Source organism: Euprymna scolopes, chromosome 44 (genome assembly GCF_053919585.1).
Source record: "Euprymna scolopes isolate OS-2025 chromosome 44, ASM5391958v1, whole genome shotgun sequence".
In the NCBI taxonomy this organism is placed as follows: Eukaryota; Metazoa; Mollusca; class Cephalopoda; order Sepiida; family Sepiolidae; genus Euprymna; species Euprymna scolopes.
In genome coordinates this window covers 53,118,008-53,140,494 of record NC_136525.1, presented here as the reverse complement: position 1 = coordinate 53,140,494, position 22,487 = coordinate 53,118,008, and the positions used below count along the sequence as shown (strand labels likewise).

Sequence of the window (22,487 nt, the reverse complement as noted above, 5' to 3'; positions counted from 1 at the left end):
CCATGTGAAAAAAAAAAATGATGTTACTTTAAATTTATTTTGGTAACATATTGTGATCCATGCGTTAAAGATGGCAGTACCAGCGCAGCTTGCTCCATCAAAGAATCTCTTTGACACTATCTATATAAAAACTAAGTACGTCCAAGGATGGAATACTGTTGCCACATCTGGGCAGGAGCTGCTAAAAACAGCCTATCCTGCCTTGACAGAGTACAAAATAGGCTTCGTGGCTTAGTGGGGGCTTCCCTTTTCTCTTCCCTGCAACCTCTCTCCCACAGAAGGGATGTTGCGAGGCTGTCGGATTTTTTATCGTCATTTCGATGGCAAGTGCTCGTCTGAGCTCCAATCTCTGGTCTCCCCTCGCCAATCTTTTACAAAAAACACCCACTTTATCAAATCTCCATTACTAACGATTACTACGATACTATCCCATTGATTACTAAACTTATCCTCGAGTGGCCTCTGAGCCTTGATAAGTGGTAATCTCCGTTTAAAAAAAAAAAAAAAAAGATGAGAACAATAGTCCAATCAAAACAAATAATATTAAAAAACCAGCCCTCATCTAAAAATTTCCGAACATAAATTACGTTTTGTTTTTCTTCTGCAGCATCAGTGACGTTGACGCCGTGTATGGCCAAGGCAATTCCGTAATCTACTCCAATGGTGATGTATTACTCATAAGAACGGTAAGTAGAGCTTTCTCCCTACATAGTAATTTTCAAGTCCAATGTAAACAAATTCTTGTTGAGCCGTTTCCAGAAATAATCAAATTTTACGCTATTTCTATCACTAATGAGCATTAGTGTTGTCTCAACAACCTCCTGACACTCATTAACCCTTGGTGAGTGATTACTTCCTAGTCAAAAATAAAAAAATAATAATTGATTTTTTTTGTAGATTGTTATCCTCATCTTCATAGTTGTTGTTGTTTCAACACGTTTCAGCCAACTCATCCTCTGGCCTTCTTCAGGTGGTTAACCGCGACGGGATAAGAATGCTGAGTCTCTTAACTGTATCCCCAGTAATTACTGCCTTCCATAGTTGCTATTGTCTCACCACATTTCGACCGACTAATCCTCTGGCCTGCTTTGGCTAGGATTGTATAGGTTCTGATGAACTCGTTTCACTTGTACCCCCTCGACGTACATATCCCCGACAAACCTGCTTAGCAATAAGATCTCACCCCCTTCACTGTTGATGTCCCTAAATGCCAGAAAGCTTTCTATTCTAATAGTTTCTTCACTCGAACAGCTAGACTTTGGAATTCCCTTCCTGCTGCCTGGCTGTACTGATAGGCAGAAGTTTAAATGTAACATAAACAAATATCTTGTTAATCTTTCCCAGACATGGCCCCAAATAGTAGCCCCTTACGTCCAAGTGGCGATATGCTTTGTAAGTGGTGAACATGAGTAAAACAAAAAAAAAAAAACTGCTATCTTCAGACAATGTCCACCTGGAACGGTACAGACTCAATGCCTCAATCCACTGCGGAACCAGTGGCAGAGTAGATAGAGGTGTTGAGTCAAATGAACAGCTACAGCAGGAATTGGAATACATCCTACTAAAGCCTGACTGTCACAGCTGGTGAATTTAAAAATGCAATCTGGACGTGAGGACATTTTAGAAGAACGATATGCAATAAAATTCTGTTTTAAACTTGAAAAAAAAGCCACAAGAACGTATGGAATGCTTCAGACTGCTTTTGGACCATTTTGCATAAATCAAGCATCAGTTTTTGAGTGGCATAAGAGATTCAAGGAAGGCAGGTATCTGTGAGGGATAATGTAAGGTGTGGGAGGAGTAAGGAAGTCAGAACACCAGAGTTGATTGGCCAAATAAAGAATTTCATAGATAAGGATTGTTATATTGTCTATAGAGACAATAAGTGTACAGTTTGATGTCAGTGTGGGAACTGTACACACAATTATTTGTGGGAAACTGAAAATGCACAAGATTTGTGTAAAATTTGTCCCAAGGGTGCAAGTCCATAACTTCATCCTTGTCACAGACTATTTGACAAAGATAGGCATTAAGACAGTTCCTCACCCTCCCTATAGTCCAGACCTTGCTCCCTGTGACTTTTGGTTATTCCCTAAGCTAAAGGAAAACCTTAGAGGCTGTCGTTATGAGACAATTGTGAAGATGAAAGAGCCTGTGACGAGGATCATTGACAAGAGGACTTCCATAGATGGCCTTCTACAAGTTGTTGGAATGGTACATTGCAGCATTGCAGCCGGAGGAGATTACTTCGAAGAGGACTAGAGCTTCAATGTGTGTACTTTCAATAAAAGTGCCCATATGTAAAAGTCTGGAAACTTATTGAAGGCACGTCGTATTTTTTATCATCTATATATTAATACGATAGCGTGTGTGTTCTTCTGTGTGTCACGCTTACATCGTTTAATTGTTATGTTCTTCTATTTCTTGTCATAAATAATTTTACCAAGAATTCTTCATAAGTTTTGGTTTCCGTTTCGATTATGGCTGAAGGAACTCAAGTTATATATATATATATATATATTTTTTCATAAGTTTTTATTTCGGTTTTGATTCAAGCTAATGCACCCATATGCAGTCATATGGATATATATTTTTATTTCTTTGAAATCGCAAATTTATAATATATGTGCTTTAGACTAAACATGCAACATAATATTAGCTACTTTTATTTTCTCTACCGCTCTCCCTGGACCCAGGACTGCACCATAATAAACAAAGTCTCTGACAGCATAGACACAGCACTCTCCCTCGACACTAGCGCACAAGTACATGTATTTGGTGACTTTAATGTCCACCACAAGAACTGGCTTGCATTCTCTACTTACACAGATGCAGCGGGCAGCACAACACATAGCTTTGCTATATCTCACTCCCTATCACAAATTGTTACTTTTCCAACCCGTTTCCCTGACCAGCAAGAACAACACGCATCACTTCTAGATCTGTTTCTGACCACAGTTCCCGAGGATTGTATTAGAAATGCTGACAGCCCACTCGAGAACGTTGATCATGCAGTGATAATGGTCGAAATCGCTCTAAACTCTAGACCCAAAACTGAAGAGCCACTGCTCAAAACAACGAGATATTATAAAAAGGCTGACTGGGAAGCCATCAAAGAGCTTATCAGAGATGCCCCATGGGGAATATTTGTTCTCTTCCTGCTGAACAGTGCGCAAATGAGACCACTGAATGGTTCAAAACGGCAATTAAAGCATATTTTCCCATGTGAAAATTTTATAGCGAATCCCACTCTCCCCAATGGTTTACTTCTATTTACGCAACTGCCATTGCTTAAAGGCAGCATGCATACCGCAAATTTAGCCGACATAAGTCCAGTTCAAACAGAAGTATATAGAAGCTAGAAGTAACATTAAGAAAGAAATAGCGACAGCTAAGAGAGAATTTATTGAGACCACTAAAAAACACACCGAAGCACAAAAATTAGGAACTCGAGACTTCTGGAAAATCTACAACAGTGTAGTAAATAATGGGCAATCAACAATTTCCCCACTAACCAAAAATCACGAGTTTGTTTGCTCAGCAACCGAGAAGGCTAACATGCTTGCCAGTCGGTTTGCCTCAAACTCAACACTGGACCCTTCCAACCACACACTACCTGAATTTCCTTTGTGGACAGATGCCATGCTAGACGATCTGAAAATCACCCCTGCTCAGGTGCATGCTATCATAAAAAACCTTGACACTTCAAAAGCATGTGAACCTGATCTCATCCCAGCTGTGCTACTAAAAAAGTGTTCACCCGAAGTAGCTCCAGTTCTCTCCAAACTCTACAACAAATGCCTTAATGAATCTTGCTTTCCGAGCTGTTGGAAACTTCTTCTGTGGTACCAGTATTCAAGAATTCTGGCGAAAGAACTGACCCATCAAATTATCGCCCCATTAGCCTCCTCCCACTTTTCGCCAAAATATTTGAGACCATAATTAACCATGCTCTAGTCCATCATCTTACAGATGCTAAACTTCTGACTGACCCCCAATATGGATTTAGACAAGCCCGTTCCACAGCAGACATCCTCACTGTAATCTCTGAACGTGTATACCATTCACTGGACAAAGCGGGGGAGGGCAGAGTGGTGGCTCTAGATATATCTAAGGCTTTTGACAGGGTATGGCATGAGGGTCTCCTCAGGAAAATTAGATCATACGGTATCACTGGTAGAATACTTAACATAATTAAATCCTTCTTAGATAAGAGAAAAATCCAGGTTGTCCTCGACGGTCATACATCTAAACAATATGATATAAATGCGGGAGTGCCTCAGGGGTCTATCCTTGGACCTCTATTATTCCTAATATTCATAAATGACCTCCCCGACAAAATTGCCTCTGAGATGAGTATATATGCTGATGACCACCACATTCTATAACAGGCACGACAGGAAAACTAATGAACACATATCTAAAGAAATGGCAGAAACACTAGAGGATGATATCCAATCTGTAGTGGAATGGGGACAAAAATCGATGGTCACATTCAATTTTACCAAGACTAAACTCATTTCATTCAATAATTACAAGAAACCTCTGCCACCAATAGCAATGGCCAGTGACTCTTTATCTGAAAGTACATCTTTCAAACTCCTTGGCCTAACGTTCACAGGAAACATGAGTTGGAACAATTACATTGATAGTATTGCCAGAGCCGCTGCGAAGAAGGTAGGCTCTCTCTAGCGTGCTAGAAAACTACTGACACCTGAAAGTATCCTGTACCTCTATAAGGCAACCATTCGCCCATGTATGGAGTATTGCTGTCACATTTGGGCTGGTGCATCTGCTACTAGTTTCTCGCTCCTAGACAAGGTTCAAAAGAGAGTCACCAATCTGATAGGTCTTGAACTGGCATCTAAGCTTCAGCCTCTGTCCCATCGACGAAATGTTGCATCCCTCTGCCTGTTCTACAAGTATTTTAATGGTGAATGCTCTGACGAGCTGCAAGCACTTTTGCCCCCACGACGTAGACACCCTCGACAAACCCGACAGGTAGCTAAATCCCACCCCCACACAGTAGAGATCCCAAGATGTAAAAGATCTTTCTACTCCAGTAGTTTCTTGCCCAGAACCGCTAGACTCTGGAATTCCATTCAAGGTTCCTGCTTCCCCAACTGTACTGACATGCAGAAGTTCAAGTGTAACGTGAACCGACATCTTGCTGCCCAAATCCCTACATAGTACCCCAGTAGTTGCTGTCCCTAATAGTAGCCCCCTACACCAAAGTGGCAATGTGCCTTGTTTGGGGTGAAAATGTAATAAAAAAAAACAATAAAAAATAAATAAAAATCAATAGAACATTACCTTTATAATAATACTAGCAAAAGTACCCGTCGTTGACTGGGTTCAGAAACAGCCTACAGAAAATGGACTCTGATTTATGAAAGTATGATAGGTCATGAAAAGAAAGGGTTGTAAAGAGATAGCTTCGAATTTGGAGGTATCAAAATCAAAGCAAAATATGATGAAAGTAAAAATAAAATAGATAAACCCCATAATTTATTATACCATACCTTTTCAAACTGAAACACTTATCACAATATTCTGTGGATCTATATTAAAAAACCTTGTTAAACTTTGTGCCTATTTCCATTCTATGGAGGTCAGGCGCGAACGAACACCCCATGATTTTATTATACCATATTTCTTCAAACTGAAACATAATTATCAAAGTATACTTATGCAAATAGATATGAAAAGTCTTTATTAAAGTTTGTGTCTATTTCCATTCTATGGAGGCCAGGCGCAAACGGAGACCCCACAATTTTATTATAACATCCCTATTTAAGTTAAAACATGCTTATCAAAGTATTCTTATGTACATCTATATCAAAAACACTTGTAAATGTTTTGTTTTTTTTAATTTTGTGTTCCATATTTTGTGGACCAGGCGTGAACGCAGACCCCACAATTTTAATGAACCACCCGTTCTGCCAGATCAAACATACCCATTCCTGTGTCTCGATACATCTTCTATCATTATATGTAATCAGTTTTTTAAAATAGTCAACCATATAGGAGCCTATTCGTAACCAGACACACACACACATACACACAAACACAGACATTCAGCTTTATATTATAGATATACGAAATCTGCAAGAATTAAAATATCATATTTAAACGTACTTCATGACCAAGCTTTACCAGGCGTTCGTGCTAGCTTAGATAAATACTTTTGCAGTTTTAACAAAAGAGCTACAATAATATCAGAGCGTCTCCATTTACGCTGAATATTTACAGAATACCAACATCAATATATTACATATGAATGATTTCCGCTGTCAGATTTCCACAGGTCCCGCTAGTTACAACATAGCTCTCGCAAGTTTGAATTATTGAGTTATCTCCCATTTCTTTTTTTTTTTTTTCCTGCTTTCTGTTTGCATTTATTTATTTGGATTGTTTTCAAAATTGCGGACAAGACAGTCGCTATCAGATAATCATTTACACTGAACATCTACAGAATGCCAACATCAATATATTTCATATGAATGAGTCCCCTGTGGAATTTCCACAGGTCCCGCTAGTGTATTATTTCTTTAGTATTGGTGAATAAAGTTTCAACATTTAAGGACGCAATGATAACGTTTTTAGGTTTCTTGCTCTTTAGAAAATGATGCGAAGTCAAACTTATGAATTTTAATTCCTGTAATTTTGGACATTTTTGCATAATGGCTATCGGCGTTATTTGCAGAGATTAATTTAATATTTTTTTTTTACACTTTCACCCCAAACAAGGCACAGTGCCACTTTGATGTAGGGGGCTACTCTCTAGAACATAATTTGTTGGGATACTACGCAGGGTTGTGGAGTCGGAAGGAGTCAGAGGTTTTAGTCGGAGTTGGATTTCTAAAAGTACAAGGAGTCGGAGTCTGAATTTTTGATCCGACTCCAACAACTTAAGTCCAATGAATTTATTTTTTTACAAGGTTTTCCTGTTTGGTTTGACCAGTTTTTTTTTTTATTACATTTTCACCGCAAACAAGGTACATTGCCACTTTTATGTAGGGGGCTACTATCAGGAACCTAAGTTTCAGGGGTACTATGTAGGGAGTTTAGTAGCAAGATGTCTGTTCACTTTACACATGAACTTTTGCATGTCAGTACAGTCAGAAAAGCAGGAACCAGGAAGAGAATTCCAAAGTCTAGCAGTCCTAGGGAAGAAACTAGTAGAGTAGAAGGCTTTCTGGTATCTGGGGGATCTCTACTGTGTAGGGGTGGAATTTTGCTGCTTGTCAGGTTTGTCGGGGGTATTTATGTCAAGGAGGTATAATGGCTTGAAGTTTGTTGAAACACCTACTATCAAAATACTTGTAGAACTGCGCGCCTGTGGAACTGTCTTCTGTTTTCCTGCTTTCCAGCTGACTACAATATGGTTGTCTTCAAGTCCAATGTAAACAAGTTCTTGATAAGCCGTTCCCATTAAGTTATCAAATTTTACTGAATTTCCATTACTGACAATTACTATATAGTTTCTTGGCCGTCAGGGACAAGATCAAAGTGTAGTATCTGTTTTTTTTTCAGATGCTGCACTTCAATTTCTTGTTCTCTGTCAGTGGAGGAGAAATCCGTCACGACCGAGACAATTTTTATTTTTGTTCCTTTTCTCCACATTAAAAAAACGATCCGGGTGTCTAGCTCTGTCCTGTGGGGAGGCATTGTAAATAGGGACAATTACTATATTGTCCAATTGACTACTGTACACTCTTTAACCCTTATTCTCGAGTGGCCCTTGGGTCTTGCTAAGTGGTGATGCCTATGTAAAAACAAAAAAAAAAACACGGCAGACAGATACAACATTTTATTGTTGGGAAAGAGGTTGAAGCCTAGCTGACAGGGTGAGACATATTAGGTTAGCGACTCTCTTTTGAACCCTGTTTAAGTGGCAGACTTAGTAGCTGATGCACCAGCCCAAACGTGACAACAATATTCCATACATGGACGAATGGTGGCCTTGTAGAGGTACAGGATACTTTCAGGCGTAAGTTACATTCTAACACGATAGAGATAATATTAATAACAAGGATGACCGACGACTTTTTTTTTTTTTTTTTTTTACACAGGCATCATCACATTATCAAGGCCAAGAGGCCACTCAAGGATAAGGGTTAAAGAGCGTACAGTAGAAATTGGACAATATAGTAATCATTAGTAATGAAAATCCGGTAAATTTGATAACTTATATGGAACGGCTCATCAAGAACTTATTTACATTAGACTTGAACACAACCATATTGTAGTCAGCCGGAAAGCAGGAAAACGGAAGACAATTCCACAGGCGTGCAGTTCTAAGAAAGAAGCTTTGTTCATGGAATCTACGTTTAGGTTTAGGCAAAGATAAAGAGTGTGGGGGGGGGAATTATTGATAGTGTTTTCAGCTAGACAAGTGTTTCTTGTGAAAGTTTGGCGAGGGGGGACCATAGATTGAAGCTCAGTCGAACACTTTCCATGAAAACGATACATCAGAGACAAACTCGCAACATCTCTTCTGTGAGATAGAGGTTGCAGGGAAGAGAAAAGGACATCTCTTACGAGGCTACGAAGTCTATTTTGAACTCTATCAAGGCAGGACAAGTGCTTTCTAGCAGCTCCTAGCCAGATGTGGCAACAGTATTCCATCCTTGGACGTACCTGGCTCTTATATAGATAGAGAATTGCATCAGCAGTGAGATATCTACCGGATCGATTTTTCCAGCGGCCTTGGTACAGATTTGTGCCTAAGTTTTTTGTTCATGTTCATTTTTTTGCTTGAATAAAAGATTTAATATCTCAAAGTGTAGTATCTGTTCCGGCAGATGCTGCAATCAAAGACTATTGTCCTTGTGGCAATGAGTTTCTGGCAACCCTATATACCAAATGGTTGGTTGGTTGTTGGTTGTTTTTGTTTTACGGCATATCAACCCTTTTCGGGTTATTTAATGCTGAATCCAAAGATTTTGAAGAAAAATTTTTTAATAGAATATATTTGTTTTTTTCAAGTCGGTTTCTATTTAACCCATAGTTGGGACCCTAACAGGTACTACCACTCTGGGTCAGAGTGGACCTGGGAGCAATGGTAGTTAAAGGGTGGCTCCACACTCCCCAAAGCAACATGCATCACTTCTAGATGTGTTTCTGACCACAGTTCCCGATGACTGTGTAACAAATGCCCACAGCCCTCTTGGGAACGCCGATTATGCAGTGGTAATGGTTGAAATCGCCCTAAACTCTAGACCCAAAACTGAAGAGCCACTGCTCAAAACAACGAGATATTATAAAAAGGCTGACTGGGAAGCCATCAGGGACGCTCCATGGCAAAATATCTTTTCACTTCCTGCTGAACATTGCGCAAATGAGACCACTGAATGGTTCAAAGCAGCAATTGAAGCACATGTTCCCACACGCAAATTCTATAGCAAACACCACTCTCCCCAATGGTTCACTTCAACTTGTGCGGCTGCCATAGCGCAAAGGCAGCATGAGTACCGCAAATTTAACCGACATGAGTCCAGTTCAAACAGACAGAAGTATATAGAAGCCAGAAATAACTGTAAGAAAGAAATAGCGACAGCTAAGAGAGAATTTACTGGAACCACCCAAAAACGCATCGAAGCACAGAAATTAGGAACCCGAAACTTCTGGAAAATCTACAACAGTGTAGTAAATAATGGGTAATCAACAATTGCCCCACTATCCAACAATCATGAGGTTGTTTGCTCTGCAACTGGGAAGGCTAACAAGCTTGCCAGATGGTTTGCCTCCAACTCCACACTGGACTATGCTAACCACCCCCTCTCTGACTTTCCTTTACGGACAGATGCCACACTAGACGATCTGAAAATCACCCCTGCGTCAGGAGAAAAAAGAAAAAGAATACTCCACATGGTCAGAAGGAAGAAACAAAGTGCATTGGATAAGATGGACATGTGGTCCTGTAGTGGAAGCGAGACTTTTAAGCTGGTGTTGATATGGCAGGGTTTTGTTAATCTCATGGCAGGCGAAATAGAAAAAAAAACAAGGAATAGGAAAATAATGGTAATAAATGCCTTTTGATTTTAATTTATTTGTTAATAAAAATTCTATATTTGAAATTTCACATCTTATGATTTATTTGCTCTATCTGGTATATTGAGCAATTTTTATTTAGCTGGGATTGTCTTTATAAAATGTTACAGCCAATAATATTTTGTAAGACCAATAATCACTGGATTTCCATACTAGTAGATCTGTTGCATTATATATATGTACATCTTTTTTTTCCAATTTTGTTGTTTTCAGATGAAATCCAAAGTCCGATGTGAATTTGATCCGCATAATTTTCCGTTCGATTCGGCCTATTGCGCGATATCCATGGGATCCTGGGTTTACTCCAGTCTTCAGATCAACCTCTCTCTTGGCTCCTCCAAGATCGACTTATCCAGTTACCAGTCTAACTCACGCTGGAACCTCGCAAACGCAACGGCCGAGAGACAGAGCAAAGTGTACGCTTGCTGCCCAGAGACGTACTACACTATCGTGTACACAAACAAATTTGTTCGCAACGCCAACAACTATGTGGTTGCGTTGCTTGCACCGAGCTTCATTCTCTCAGTCCTCACAATTCTGCTATTCTTGTTACCAACGCACAGTTCTGAAAAAGTCACGCTTGGTAAGTCAACCCGTTTTTTTAAACATTCCCTTCTAGTCTTTTTTTTTTTTTACACAGTGATCACCACTTATTAAGGCCCGGAAGCCACTCAGGGATAAGGGTTATTGCAAGTACATTATGTTAGTGTGGAGATTTGATAAAGTGTTTAATTAAGGGGGCGGTTCATTAGGAATTTGTTAACATTGGATTTGAAGACATCCAGGTTGTAGTCTGGAGGGAAGCAGGCAGACGGAACAGAGTTCCACAGGCGTGCAGTTCTAAGAAAGAAGCTTTGTTCATGGAATCCGCGTTTTGATTTAGGCACAGATATAGAGTGGGGGGAAATTTTTGACAGTGGATTCAGCTAGACGGGTGTTTTTCGTGAAAGATTGGCGAGGGGGGACCAGAGATTGGAGTTTAGACGAGCACTTGCCATGGAAATAACGATAAAACAAGGATAGGCTCGCAACGTCTCTTCTGTGGGAGAGAGGTTGCAGTTTTTTTTTATTACCATTGGTTAATTATTTACTTAATTATTAACCTTTGACATTTAATTATGAATTAAATAAATAAAAAAAAACATAGTTTGGCGACGATCACGCTGGCTTTGGTGGTGGTGGAGGTTATGTTAGTGATGTTCTCGACCTATATCCAAACAAAGTAGTTCAGCGGGTTCAAGTCGAGGGGAGGTGTGGGGGCCAGTGAGAGAAGGTTACAAAATCGTAGTACTCCTTCTGAAGCCAATCCAATGTGACATGGGCTAGCACCAAGTTCTGCTACCAGCGGCCACCTTCAGCCTCAATCATTGCCACGATAGGCATCTGGAACAGTGAGAGCTCGGCGAATACTCGGTGGATGATAAGGCTGGCTTTAGTATTGTGGGAGGTCAGGTTGATGTTTTTAATCTATGACCAAATGAAGTAGTCCTGCGGGTTCAAATCAGGGGAAGAGGGGGGGGCAGTTAGAGAAGGGTACAAAGTGGTGGAACTCCTTCTGAAGAACCAAGCCTGGATCTCTTTGGACTTGTGGGTCTGTGCAGAGTCCTGCTGCAACACCCAGGGTATGCCAGCGGCCACCTGATTGTACCACTTTGGTGATGACTTTCAAGCTGACTTTGATGATGTGAGGTGCCATGATATGGCCCTTACTTCAAACCACACTAAAGACCATAACCGTGGCTGGAAGCTTTTTCATCACCCTGGGTACATAACCGTATTTGCATTTTGAGGGTGCTGGTAATGATCCTGTTGTTATAACTTGATAGGCCCTGAACTGGCATCTAAGCTTCAGCCTCTGTCCCATCGACGAAATTTTGCATCCCTCTGCCTTTTCTACAAGTATTTTAGTGGTGAATGCTCTGACGAACTGCAAGCACTTGTGCCCCCACGACGTGAGCACCCTCGACAAACCCGACAGGCTGCTAAATCCCACCCCCACACTGTAGAGATCCCTAGATGTAAAAGATCTTTTTACTCCAATAGTTTCTTCCCCAGAACCGCTAGACTCTGGAATTCCATTCCAGGTCCCTGCTTCCCCAACAGTACTGACGTGCAGAAGTTCAAGTGTAATGTGAACCGACACCTTGCTGCCCAAATCCCTACATAGTACCCCAGTAGTGTTGCCCCTGATAGTAGCCCCCTACACCAAAGTGGCAATTTGCCTTGTTTGGGGTGAAAATGTAATAAAAAAAAAAAATTAAAAAAAAAAAAAAACTTGGATTGGGAGAGAGCATAATTTGTATATAACTCTTTTTTTCCTTGTACCCATTTTTGAATTATTTCACGGAATTCTACCTTCTGGATTACATCGAAATATCTTCCAGCAGCACAATTCCTTTGGATTTTTACTTGTAGACACGGAACTTTAACCAACTTTTCTTGGATTTTACCGTGATTGTATATTCTACTCTTCACGCGACCATCCATTCACGTGAAATCTTTTTCTTTTTCCCCATTCCCTCTGCTTCACTAGTTTTTAATTTTTACCAAGTAAGCTCTATGGCTTACTTGTAGTTTCACTAAATACTTTGCGAGCAAAATCCGATTTCGCATTTCGCTAATTCCTACACTCTGATGAGAAGGAAAGTATTTCTTTCAAAACTCTGCGGATTAAGGACAATCCACTTAATTTGTGTTTCCTCTTTGAAAATTAAATGTGTTTTTAACTCTTCTTAAAGTGTTTTTAACATGTTTTATTAATTGTATATATATATATATATATATATATATATATATATATATATATATATATATATATATATGTATATATATATTAGCATTTCAGCCCGGTGTTGCCCGGGTTTTAAATTTTGACCCCTATTATGACCCCTTATTGTTTGGGGCTCAAACCAAGTTATTAAGTTAGATCCATGTCCAAGGAACCTATATCTAAAATTTCAAGTGTTTGGACCCAAAATTGGCAGATGTGTATATGTAAGTACACATGTGTATGTATGTGTGTGTGTGTGTATATATATATATATATATATATATATATATATATATATATATATATATATATATAAAATAAAAATGCACAATTACTGAGCCCCCACGCAATCCTCCCATAACAGACACTAATATTTTGTTTTCAAGTAGTCCTTCTTCCCATCCTCCATCTGATGTAGTTACTAATCCAATATACCACTCGACCAGTCCCTCCATCTACAATCATACAACTAGCAATAATAATAATGATATTAATGAGAATAATAATATTTCTCCTAACAGCCATCCTAACACTAACAACACTCATTATCCCTCCAAAACAGTCGTCGTACTATCATTGTCCCACCCTTTGTTGAACACAATGGACAAAATTCAAACTATTTAACTCATACAAATCAGCAAATTAGTATTAATATCAGACCTCGAGCTTTTAATAAAGTACATACATATATGTCTGCGCTACTTCAATATTAATTAAGAAAACAATATCAAACCACATTTCCTCTTTTAGCAACCATAATTCTAATAATAACCAAGGAACTTCTCTAACCACTTTAATTAAAAACTTAACTCTAACAATACCTGCTTCTCAATCAAATGGACTATCATAAAAAAAGTTAAGTCTTATACTCCAGGCTCTAAGTCATGTCGCCTCTCCACAACCGAACCTATAACTATAATTACTTCCCCTCAAAGTAACAATATAATAAATTCTAAAAACGAACTGATCTCTTTCTGTAAACATAAGTCCAAATTTAATTATGGTTATTTTCAAATTACACAGTTATTACTTTAACCTTTCAGATAGATATAATTTTTCTTTAATTTTATCGTTTTTTCTACATACTTTCTTAACACTTTATAACTTAATATTTCATTATTTTAATTCTTTATTTCTTCTTCGCTTGGCCGTTTTTTATCTGCAATTTCCGTTTTAGTCTTTAAATACTCCTATCTATCTAATATATCAATCTACCCACACATCTATATCCTGTATGTATATTTACTTATATTTTACTATATGCATTTACTTACATACTTACTTGCTTTATCTGGAATTTGCAGATACCGGCCATCCTCTCCCCTTAAAATTTTTTTATTTTTTATTTTATATTTTATTTTTATTTTTTTTATTTATTAATTTATTTTTTATTTGATAACTCTTGCTGACATTTTCTTTAGTAATAACCTGTACATTTCAGTTGACCTCTTTTTTTGCCATATATTTTTCGCGCCTTTTAACGTTATCTTGCCTGGGTCATTTTGACATTTTATTTTCTATTTTATATTTAATTCTATCACCATTTAATCTTTTTTTTTCTCTTATTCACTGATTTTTTTTAATTATCTGACAATTTGGGGTCTAAACACTTGAAATTTTAGATATAGGTTCCTTGGACATGGATCTATCTTAATAATGTAATTTGAGACCAAAACAATAAGTTTTAAGGGGTCATGATAAGGGGTCAAAGTTAAAAAAAATTGACCGTTTTTTAAATTTTTTTTTATGCTCAGCATACACCTCCAAACACCTGGGCAACGCCGGGCATCCATGCTAGTATATATATATTCTTATATACTAGCATTTCAGCCCGGCGTTTCCCGGGTGTTTGGAGGTGTATGCTGAGCATAAAAAAAAATTTAAAAAACGGTAAAAAAAAAACTGAAATCTTTGTGGTTACGACCACCGCCAAACTAGAAGTGACTTATGCTTACATTAAGGCTAGATAATCGAAAGGAGAAGATATCTTTAAAAACTATCGGCGAAAAAAGCCTTCCCCCCCCCCCGTAGAAAAGTGCCTAGTTGAAGGTTAATGTTTTTAGCCAATTTTTCAAAATTTGTTGTATGAAAGGTCGAACTTCAAAACGATACTGATCTTGGTAAAATCCGTCGCCTCTGTCGAAAGTTTTTGGCAGACATGCAAACATACATACATTTATATATTAGTAACTAAAAATTTTCGACCTAAACCCATGAAAAAGCTTGCCCTATCTCTGAATACCCTTTATGTAAAATTTCAAATGTTTAGACCAGAAATTGTCTGAGTAATTAGGTAGAGACTGCAGAGGTCAAATTTTTTTAAACTTTGACCCCTATTATGACCCCTTAATGTTCATTGTTTGGGGCTCAAATCAAGTTATTAATTAGATCCATGTCCAAGGAACCTATATCTAAAATGTCAAGTGTTTAGACCCAAAATTGTCGGAGGAGTTTGGTAGAGTTCTCAAAGGTCAAATCGCTTAACTTTGACCCCTTAACAGCACAATTTCTGTCCGAAAACCGATCACATAGATTTTCCCAAATCTCAGTACCCTGTATATCAAATTTCGAGTCTGTAGATTAAAAATTGAGAGAGTTATTGCGTAGGGAAATGTACACAGACAGACACACAGACAGGTTCACTTTTCTAGATATATAGATTTATATATATAAAAAAGTATGCATGTCAATAACCGTATTCAGTGTTATGTTTGCTTGAGGGTGTGCAAGTCACTGGCAGGACTTATATATGTGTGTGTGTTTAGGCTTAAGATGTTCAAAAGTAGGAACTAATGAATACAAATTACACCCGTTTATATATACCCCCGACAAGCATTATATATTATATGTATATGTATATTACATATATATATTTTTTAAATATTATATATATATTATATTAAATAATATAAAATATATATAATATATATCTATATATATATATATATATTGTATATTTATATATAGTAAGTTATGAACATATATATGGCAATTAAGCTACAGAGAATATTCCACGTTTCATTCAAGTGAATTTTAATTAGAATCCTATATTTTAATTTTGCCAAGTACCTTAACCACCAATAGAAAATTACCTCTCTTTTGACTTCTCCTGTGTCGTACGATCGTTTTCATCAAATTCTATTTTATTATTTTCTTTAATAAATAATTTTCTACCTTATCGATTTTCGTAATTTTTGGATATTATCCTCTTAAAAATACGATGAATACGTAGATAACATTGTTTTCATGTGAAATTCAGTTTTACGATTTGCGAAATTTCGTTCTGATAGTGTAGAAGCGCCTAAATAAACAACCACTAGACCATCAATAGGCACAAATATATCAACACGTAAATAATACACACCCGTTTATATATACCCCCGACAAGCATAGGTAGATAAAAGATATATACAATGTGCAGGGGGCAGGGTGTATAAAGGTGAGCAGAGGTGATGTTGGCTCGCCATCATAAACAAAGGATTTCGATCGTGTTGTCAAATATATTCTGTACCTCCAAGCCGCGCTTTATGTAGAGAAGGGTTTGGATATAATCATTTTAAAAATATGAGGAATACATAGATACCATTGTTTTCATCGTCCCAATAGTGCAGAAGCGCCGCAATCTGATGTTCAAAGTGGATGTCACCTTGTTATGTAGCGGGGTACATAGTCGAGGTGCAGATTTTTTTTTTTTTTACAGGGTAGTCACCACTTATCAAGGCCTGGTAGTCACTCGGGAATAAGGGTTATTGCGTGTACAGTACGTTAGTATTGGAGATTTGATAAAGTGTCTTACTTAAGAGGGCGGTTCATCAGGAATTTGTTTATGTTGGACTTGAAGACATCCAGGTTGTAGTCAGGTGAGAAACAGACAAACGGAAGAGAGTTCCACAGGCATGCACTTCTAAGAAAGACACTTAGTTCATGGAATCTATGTTTTGGTTTTGGCACAGATAAAGAGTGGGGAAAATTATTGACAGTGGTTTTAGCTAGACGAGTGTTTATCGTAAAAGATATATACAATGTGCAGGGGTTATAAAGGTGAGCAGAGTCTCCACATCAGCCAGTTTGTCTTTTTTTTTTAGCAGAGGTGATGTTGGTTCGCCATCATAAACATAGGATTTCGATCGTGTTGTCAAATATATTCTGTACCTCCAAGCTGTGCTTCATGTAGAGGGTTTGAGGAACATAGTGGTATAAAGTAAAGCGTGTTATCTATTTATTTATTTTTTTTCAAATCCCAGATGTTATCGAAATAACGATAAGCTTACACGGTATTTGCTAGTTGGTTTTGGACATTTAACTTTGCAGAAAAAAATTCTTACCATAGGAAAAATGGCTTCTGGCGAAGAAAAAAAATGCACCTTTTTCCCCCTTTCTAAAACACTTTTCGTTTTAGAAATTTTCGTAATTTTTGGATATAATCATCTTAAAAATACGAGGAATACGTAGATAACATTGTTTTCATGTGAAATTAGTTTTACGATTTCCGAATTTTCGTCCCAATAGTGCAGAAGCGCCTAAATAAACAACCACTAGACCAACAATAGGCACAAATATAAAACGTAAATAATATACACCCGTTTATATATACCCCCGACAAGCATAGTTAGATAAAAGATATATACAATGTGCAGGGCGTATAAAGGTGAGCAGAGCCTTCACATCAGCCAGTTTGTCTTTTTTTTTTTTAAGCAGAGGTGATGTTGGCTCGCCATTATAAACAAAAGATTTCAATCGTGTTGTCAAATATATTCTGTACCTCCAAGCCGCGGCGCTTCATGTAGAGGAGGGGTTTGGATATAATCATTTTAAAAATATGAAGAATACATAGATACCATTGTTTTCATATGAAATTCAATTTTACGATTTTCGAAATTTCGTCCCAATAGTGTAGAAGCGCCGCAATCTGTGTTTAAAGTCGGTGTCACATTATTATTATTATGTAGCGGGGTACATAGTAGAGTGTGAATTTTTTTTTTTTTTTTTTACAAGTCACCACTTATAAAGGCCCGGAAGCCACTCGAGGATAAGATGTTCAAAAGTAGGAACTAATGAATACAAATTACACCCGTTTATATATACCCCCCGACGAGCATAGTTAGATAAAAGATATATACAATGCGCAGGGGTTATAAAGGTGAGCAGAGTCTCCACATCAGCCAGTTTGTCTTTTTTTTCAGCAGACGTGCTGTTGGGTTGCCATCATAAACATAGGATTTCGATCGTGTTGTCAAATATATTCTGTACCTCCAAGCCGCGCTTTATGTAGAGGAGGGTTTGAATATAGTCATTTTAAAAATATGAGGAATACATAGATACCATTGTTTTTATATGAAATTCCGTCCCAATGTGACCTTGACACATGGTCTTACACGACCTTGAACCTCTGATCGCGGCCCAGTTATGATCTTCACCCTGGGTCGATGCCCAATTATGACTATCCTAGTCACCGGGTAATTAATTATGTTGACTGGGCAACCAGGTCTGCCAACCGTTGGTACGTCGCGTCACCCAGTGAGTCCTCGTCAAGGCGTTGGAGGACTCTTCTCGGTTGCACGGTCCTCAAAGCCTGTTCTTCTTGATCGTCTAGTTGGTCGTCCTGTTGACTGGGTGTTCGTTGACGGGAACGGGGTCACAAGTGGCAAGTAAAAGAATTAAAATTACATGAAACAACAGCACATCAGCAAACAAACTCCGGAGGTTGGTTGATATATAATGTATTTAGGAAATTCATAAATGATTATCTACAGACATATGTACAATTGAAGATTAAATGGAAGCAAGCAATTAGATTTGTGAATGAGCTTCTTGTTGTTGAAATACTCGGTCGGAGTCGCAGACCGTTGTAATTATCGTTAAGGTGTTCTGGCTGGTCTCTTCCTAGGTCCTCTGGATTCTATTAAGTTGCAAATTGAGCTCTCTGGCGACCAGCGAGAGGGGAGAGAGAAGTTGGGTGGCTGGAGTCCTCTACCGAGACCTTTATCTCTGTCTTCTCTCTTCTTCTAACTCTGCTCCTATCTATCTCTCTGCCGAATCTGATTAAATCGAGTTTTACAGATCTTATATAGTAAAACCCTTGAATAATGACGACGCCTACGTTCGTCTTCGACCAATCAAATTGATGGATAACAATCCACCTGATTCCTTCTCATTAGTCAATTTGGCCTGTGGCAGGTATTATTTTTCCGCCCCCAATTTCCAAAATCAAATTGACTCCTCCCCAACTTGTCTGACCCCGCCTTCTTTATAATGGTTTTTTCCATATTATCAACTGATAATCAGAGGAAATATTATTGTTTAGCTTGTAATAGATCACCAGCTTTCATCTATTTAAAAATATCCGTTTGATATTCTTTCCCCTTTGAATTCATTTGTTCTGTCAACATCCCGACAAAATATGTTATGGAAAACCGAAAAATCTCTTGATCTAAATTTCAAATGGCTTTATCATAGTCACCCGAATCAGTTAATATTTGATTCGAAAAAAAACATTCTTTGAAGCCGACAAATGCGTGTGTTAAATTTTAACTCCAAAGAATTTATTTATGACACGTTTCAAGACTCCAAGCATAGATTTGGGACACAATTGCCATTTTAGGTCAATTTTCAAAACAGATAATGTATAAGTGTTATACCATTTTTCTAAACCAAAATTTCACGAGGAATCCAATAAAACAAAAACGAATACAAAATTTTGATGGGAAACCATGTTTTCAAGCAATTCTTTCATGACGGCCGGAATCGCACTTCCCGTTTTTTTGTCCCAAGGACCATATCCTGCAGATTGCGAAACTATTTTAAGAAAATTACTCAAAACCTATCAATCATAAGTGTTAGGCCATCTTTCTTAACCAGAATTTTGTGAGGAATCCAAAAATAAGGGAGAGAATACCAGATCTTGATGAGAAATTGCCTTTTTTGGCCAGGTTATGGTAACAACCCATCCGAATTTTGGGATACTGGAAGTTTTCAACAACACATAACGAAAAGGGTTCTTAACCTCTCATTAAGACATCTTTTTATTGAAGAATGATGGGTAATGGATACATAAGATTCCCAGTTTAAGTTTAGAAATGTCTGAAATGAACAGAAGACAACATAACAAGAGTATACTAGTACTGATGCAAAAATCTGTTATCAAAAGGAAGATAGTTTAAGACCAAGTGCTCGGTTGTACAGTTCCATAATGTTTTTGGAGCGAGCAGCTCGTTTTGCATCCAACAGATTTCCCCCCAGCTCATCGTTGTTGCTCAGTCTTCCGGCATGATCGCGTTCTTGGTGTCATCGCTGCTGCTTCTAAAGGTGGTCTGCCACGTTTTCCAGATGTTGAAGTCGTTGGTTTTTCCTCATTTAAGGGTGTTGATGCATTTGATGGAAGTTTTGTTGGAGGTGGAAATGGTGGATTTGCTGTTGCTGCCTTCTCACGATGTTTATGTACTGCATCTTCGTGGTATTTCACTTTCTCCTCCTTCGTCAAATTGGAGTATCCTGTTGTTGTAGATCCCTTCTTTCGCCCTCTCTTTTTTTCAAAAACCATAGTTGTTACTAGAGAGGGTCGCTATGTGAATTATTCTGAAAAAAGAAAAAGTATTAATCAGAATGACATAGCCATCATGACTATTTACATATTTACATACAGTTAAAAGGACTACGTTTTTAGGTCAGAACTGTTTCTCCTCACTACTGATACAACACACATACAAGTGAAGATCTCACACAACTTCCTTCATGTTAAGGGGAGGATTTTTCACACCTGCTCCACGTGAAAACCTTCTTTTCAGTTCACCCATAACACTTGAATAATTCATGAGGGTATTCCTTGACTTCAAACAATACGATGGAGCTGTGAAATGTTACTTCTATACATCCAACCTATACTGCCTACCATGACATATAAATCATTCACAAGGGAAACCCTCAAAGCAAAAATGAAGGGTGAGTCACTTAGTTTTCAACTCTGTTGGAGGTAATAGTTGTGGAAACCTATCAGAAGTGATATGACCACTTTGTTAGCACATAATTTGGTATCAACTGTGAAAAATACTGCTGGGGGACAAATTTGGAGAAAAAAAATATTACTGTAAAAAAAAATGTACGTCTTCAATTTGGCCAAAATCAAAAATTCCTGATATACAAGTTGTTCAGATTGATATTAGTGACAAGTTGTATAGAAGGGATTTTTGATTTTTCGAAAATTGAAGGCAGGTTTTTTTTTGTTTTGTTTTTTTTACAGAAAAAATTATTTTCGGCTTCACTTTTCACCCGGTTAAACAAAACGTGCAATATTTTGGGAACCGCTAGCCGGTTGCTGCTGTTCTAAAGCTTAAATGAAAGCTAACTGATCAAGGTTACTGAGAAATGACCATAGGGACAGTGTTTGCTTCGTTTGTCATCATTTTAGAGGGATCTTTGCCAAAAAGACGCATTTTTTGAAAAAATTGTCACAGCCTGTAATTGAAGAGAATGGGTAAAATTCGAAGAGAGTTCTATGAGCAGCGTTTTTTTGCACAAATGCAATTTTATACTATTGTTGAACGAAAATGATTATTTACTTCCCTTAGTTTCATGTCTAAAAGTGATTTTTGGCTCTTCTTTGTGGTGAGGTAACAAAAATTGTCACTAAAATATCTCCATTTTAGGCCTTTTTTTCAGTTATATCGTTTTTTTTCCGGTTGAAAACAGGTATATTAACCATATAAACCTATGATTTTCTGAAAGACAATTTAGTTTTGCCTCACAAATCACAAGAATAGCTTTGTAGATCATTGTGTGACTGATCAGTGATTTTTGACTTCAATTGTCCCAAAACTATGCTTGGAGACTTAAAACGTGTCTTATCTTTTGTTTTGATCTTGTCACAAATATATTTTGTGAGGCCAACAATTACGTGTGTGTGGTTTTTTAGTTCAAAGCAATCAAAGAAAAAAATATTTCCCTCGACTTGAAAGCAAAACGTATGTTTTTTTGAAGTTATCATTCTGTCCCTTTTGGCTAAAGCATTTATTATTGTTTTAAGTGATCTTTCGCTTTGAAGTTTAGCAGGCGACCTCCACTTCTATCCCCCGACCGTATGGTATCTCAACAACAAGATTTTGATACATAAAAATATTAACAAAAAAAATTACTATTTTTTTTTTTGTAACCGGTGTTCGCCCGGGATTGATTATCACATTTAACAAAAACGTCACATCGACCCTACTGATCTGATGTGGCCCCTCTTTGGTGTTACACCAATAGTGTAGAAGCGCCGCAATCTGTGTTTAAAGTTGGTGTCACATTATTATGTAGCGGGGTACATAGTCGAGTGTGCATTTTTTTTTTACAAGTCACCACTTATAAAGGCCCGGAAGCCACTCGAGGATAAGATGTTCAAAAGTAGGAACTAATGAATACAAATTACACCCGTTTATATATACCCCCCGACGAGCATAGGTAGATAAAAGATATATACAATGTGCAGGGCGTATAAAGGTGAGCAGTGTCTCCACATCAGCCAGTTTGTCTTTTTTTCAGCAGACGTGCTGTTGGGTTGCCATCATAAACATAGGATTTCGATCATGTTGTCAAATATATTCTGTACCTCCAAGCTGTGCTTCATGTAGAGGAGGGTCTGAGGAACATAGTGGTATATGGCGATTGGTCTATACAAAAAAAAAAA

The 22,487-nt window shown here is 37.8% G+C and overlaps 2 protein-coding genes across 2 annotated transcripts in view; one reads left to right on the top strand and one right to left on the bottom strand.

The window, feature by feature from the left end:
• LOC145268612 (uncharacterized) overlaps positions 1 to 22,487 on the bottom strand; it is a 746,770-nt gene that overhangs the window by 13,301 nt on the left and 710,982 nt on the right. The gene's annotated exons all lie outside the window — the stretch shown is intronic.
• The window catches only part of LOC145268613 (neuronal acetylcholine receptor subunit alpha-10-like), a 106,299-nt gene that overhangs the window by 63,210 nt on the left and 20,602 nt on the right, over positions 1 to 22,487 (top strand). Inside the window, exons 5-6 of the mRNA XM_080124082.1 lie at positions 608 to 686; positions 10,270 to 10,639. Of these exons, the coding sequence (XP_079980208.1) occupies positions 608 to 686; positions 10,270 to 10,639 (449 nt within the window). The remainder of the gene's footprint in view (positions 1 to 607; positions 687 to 10,269; positions 10,640 to 22,487) is intronic.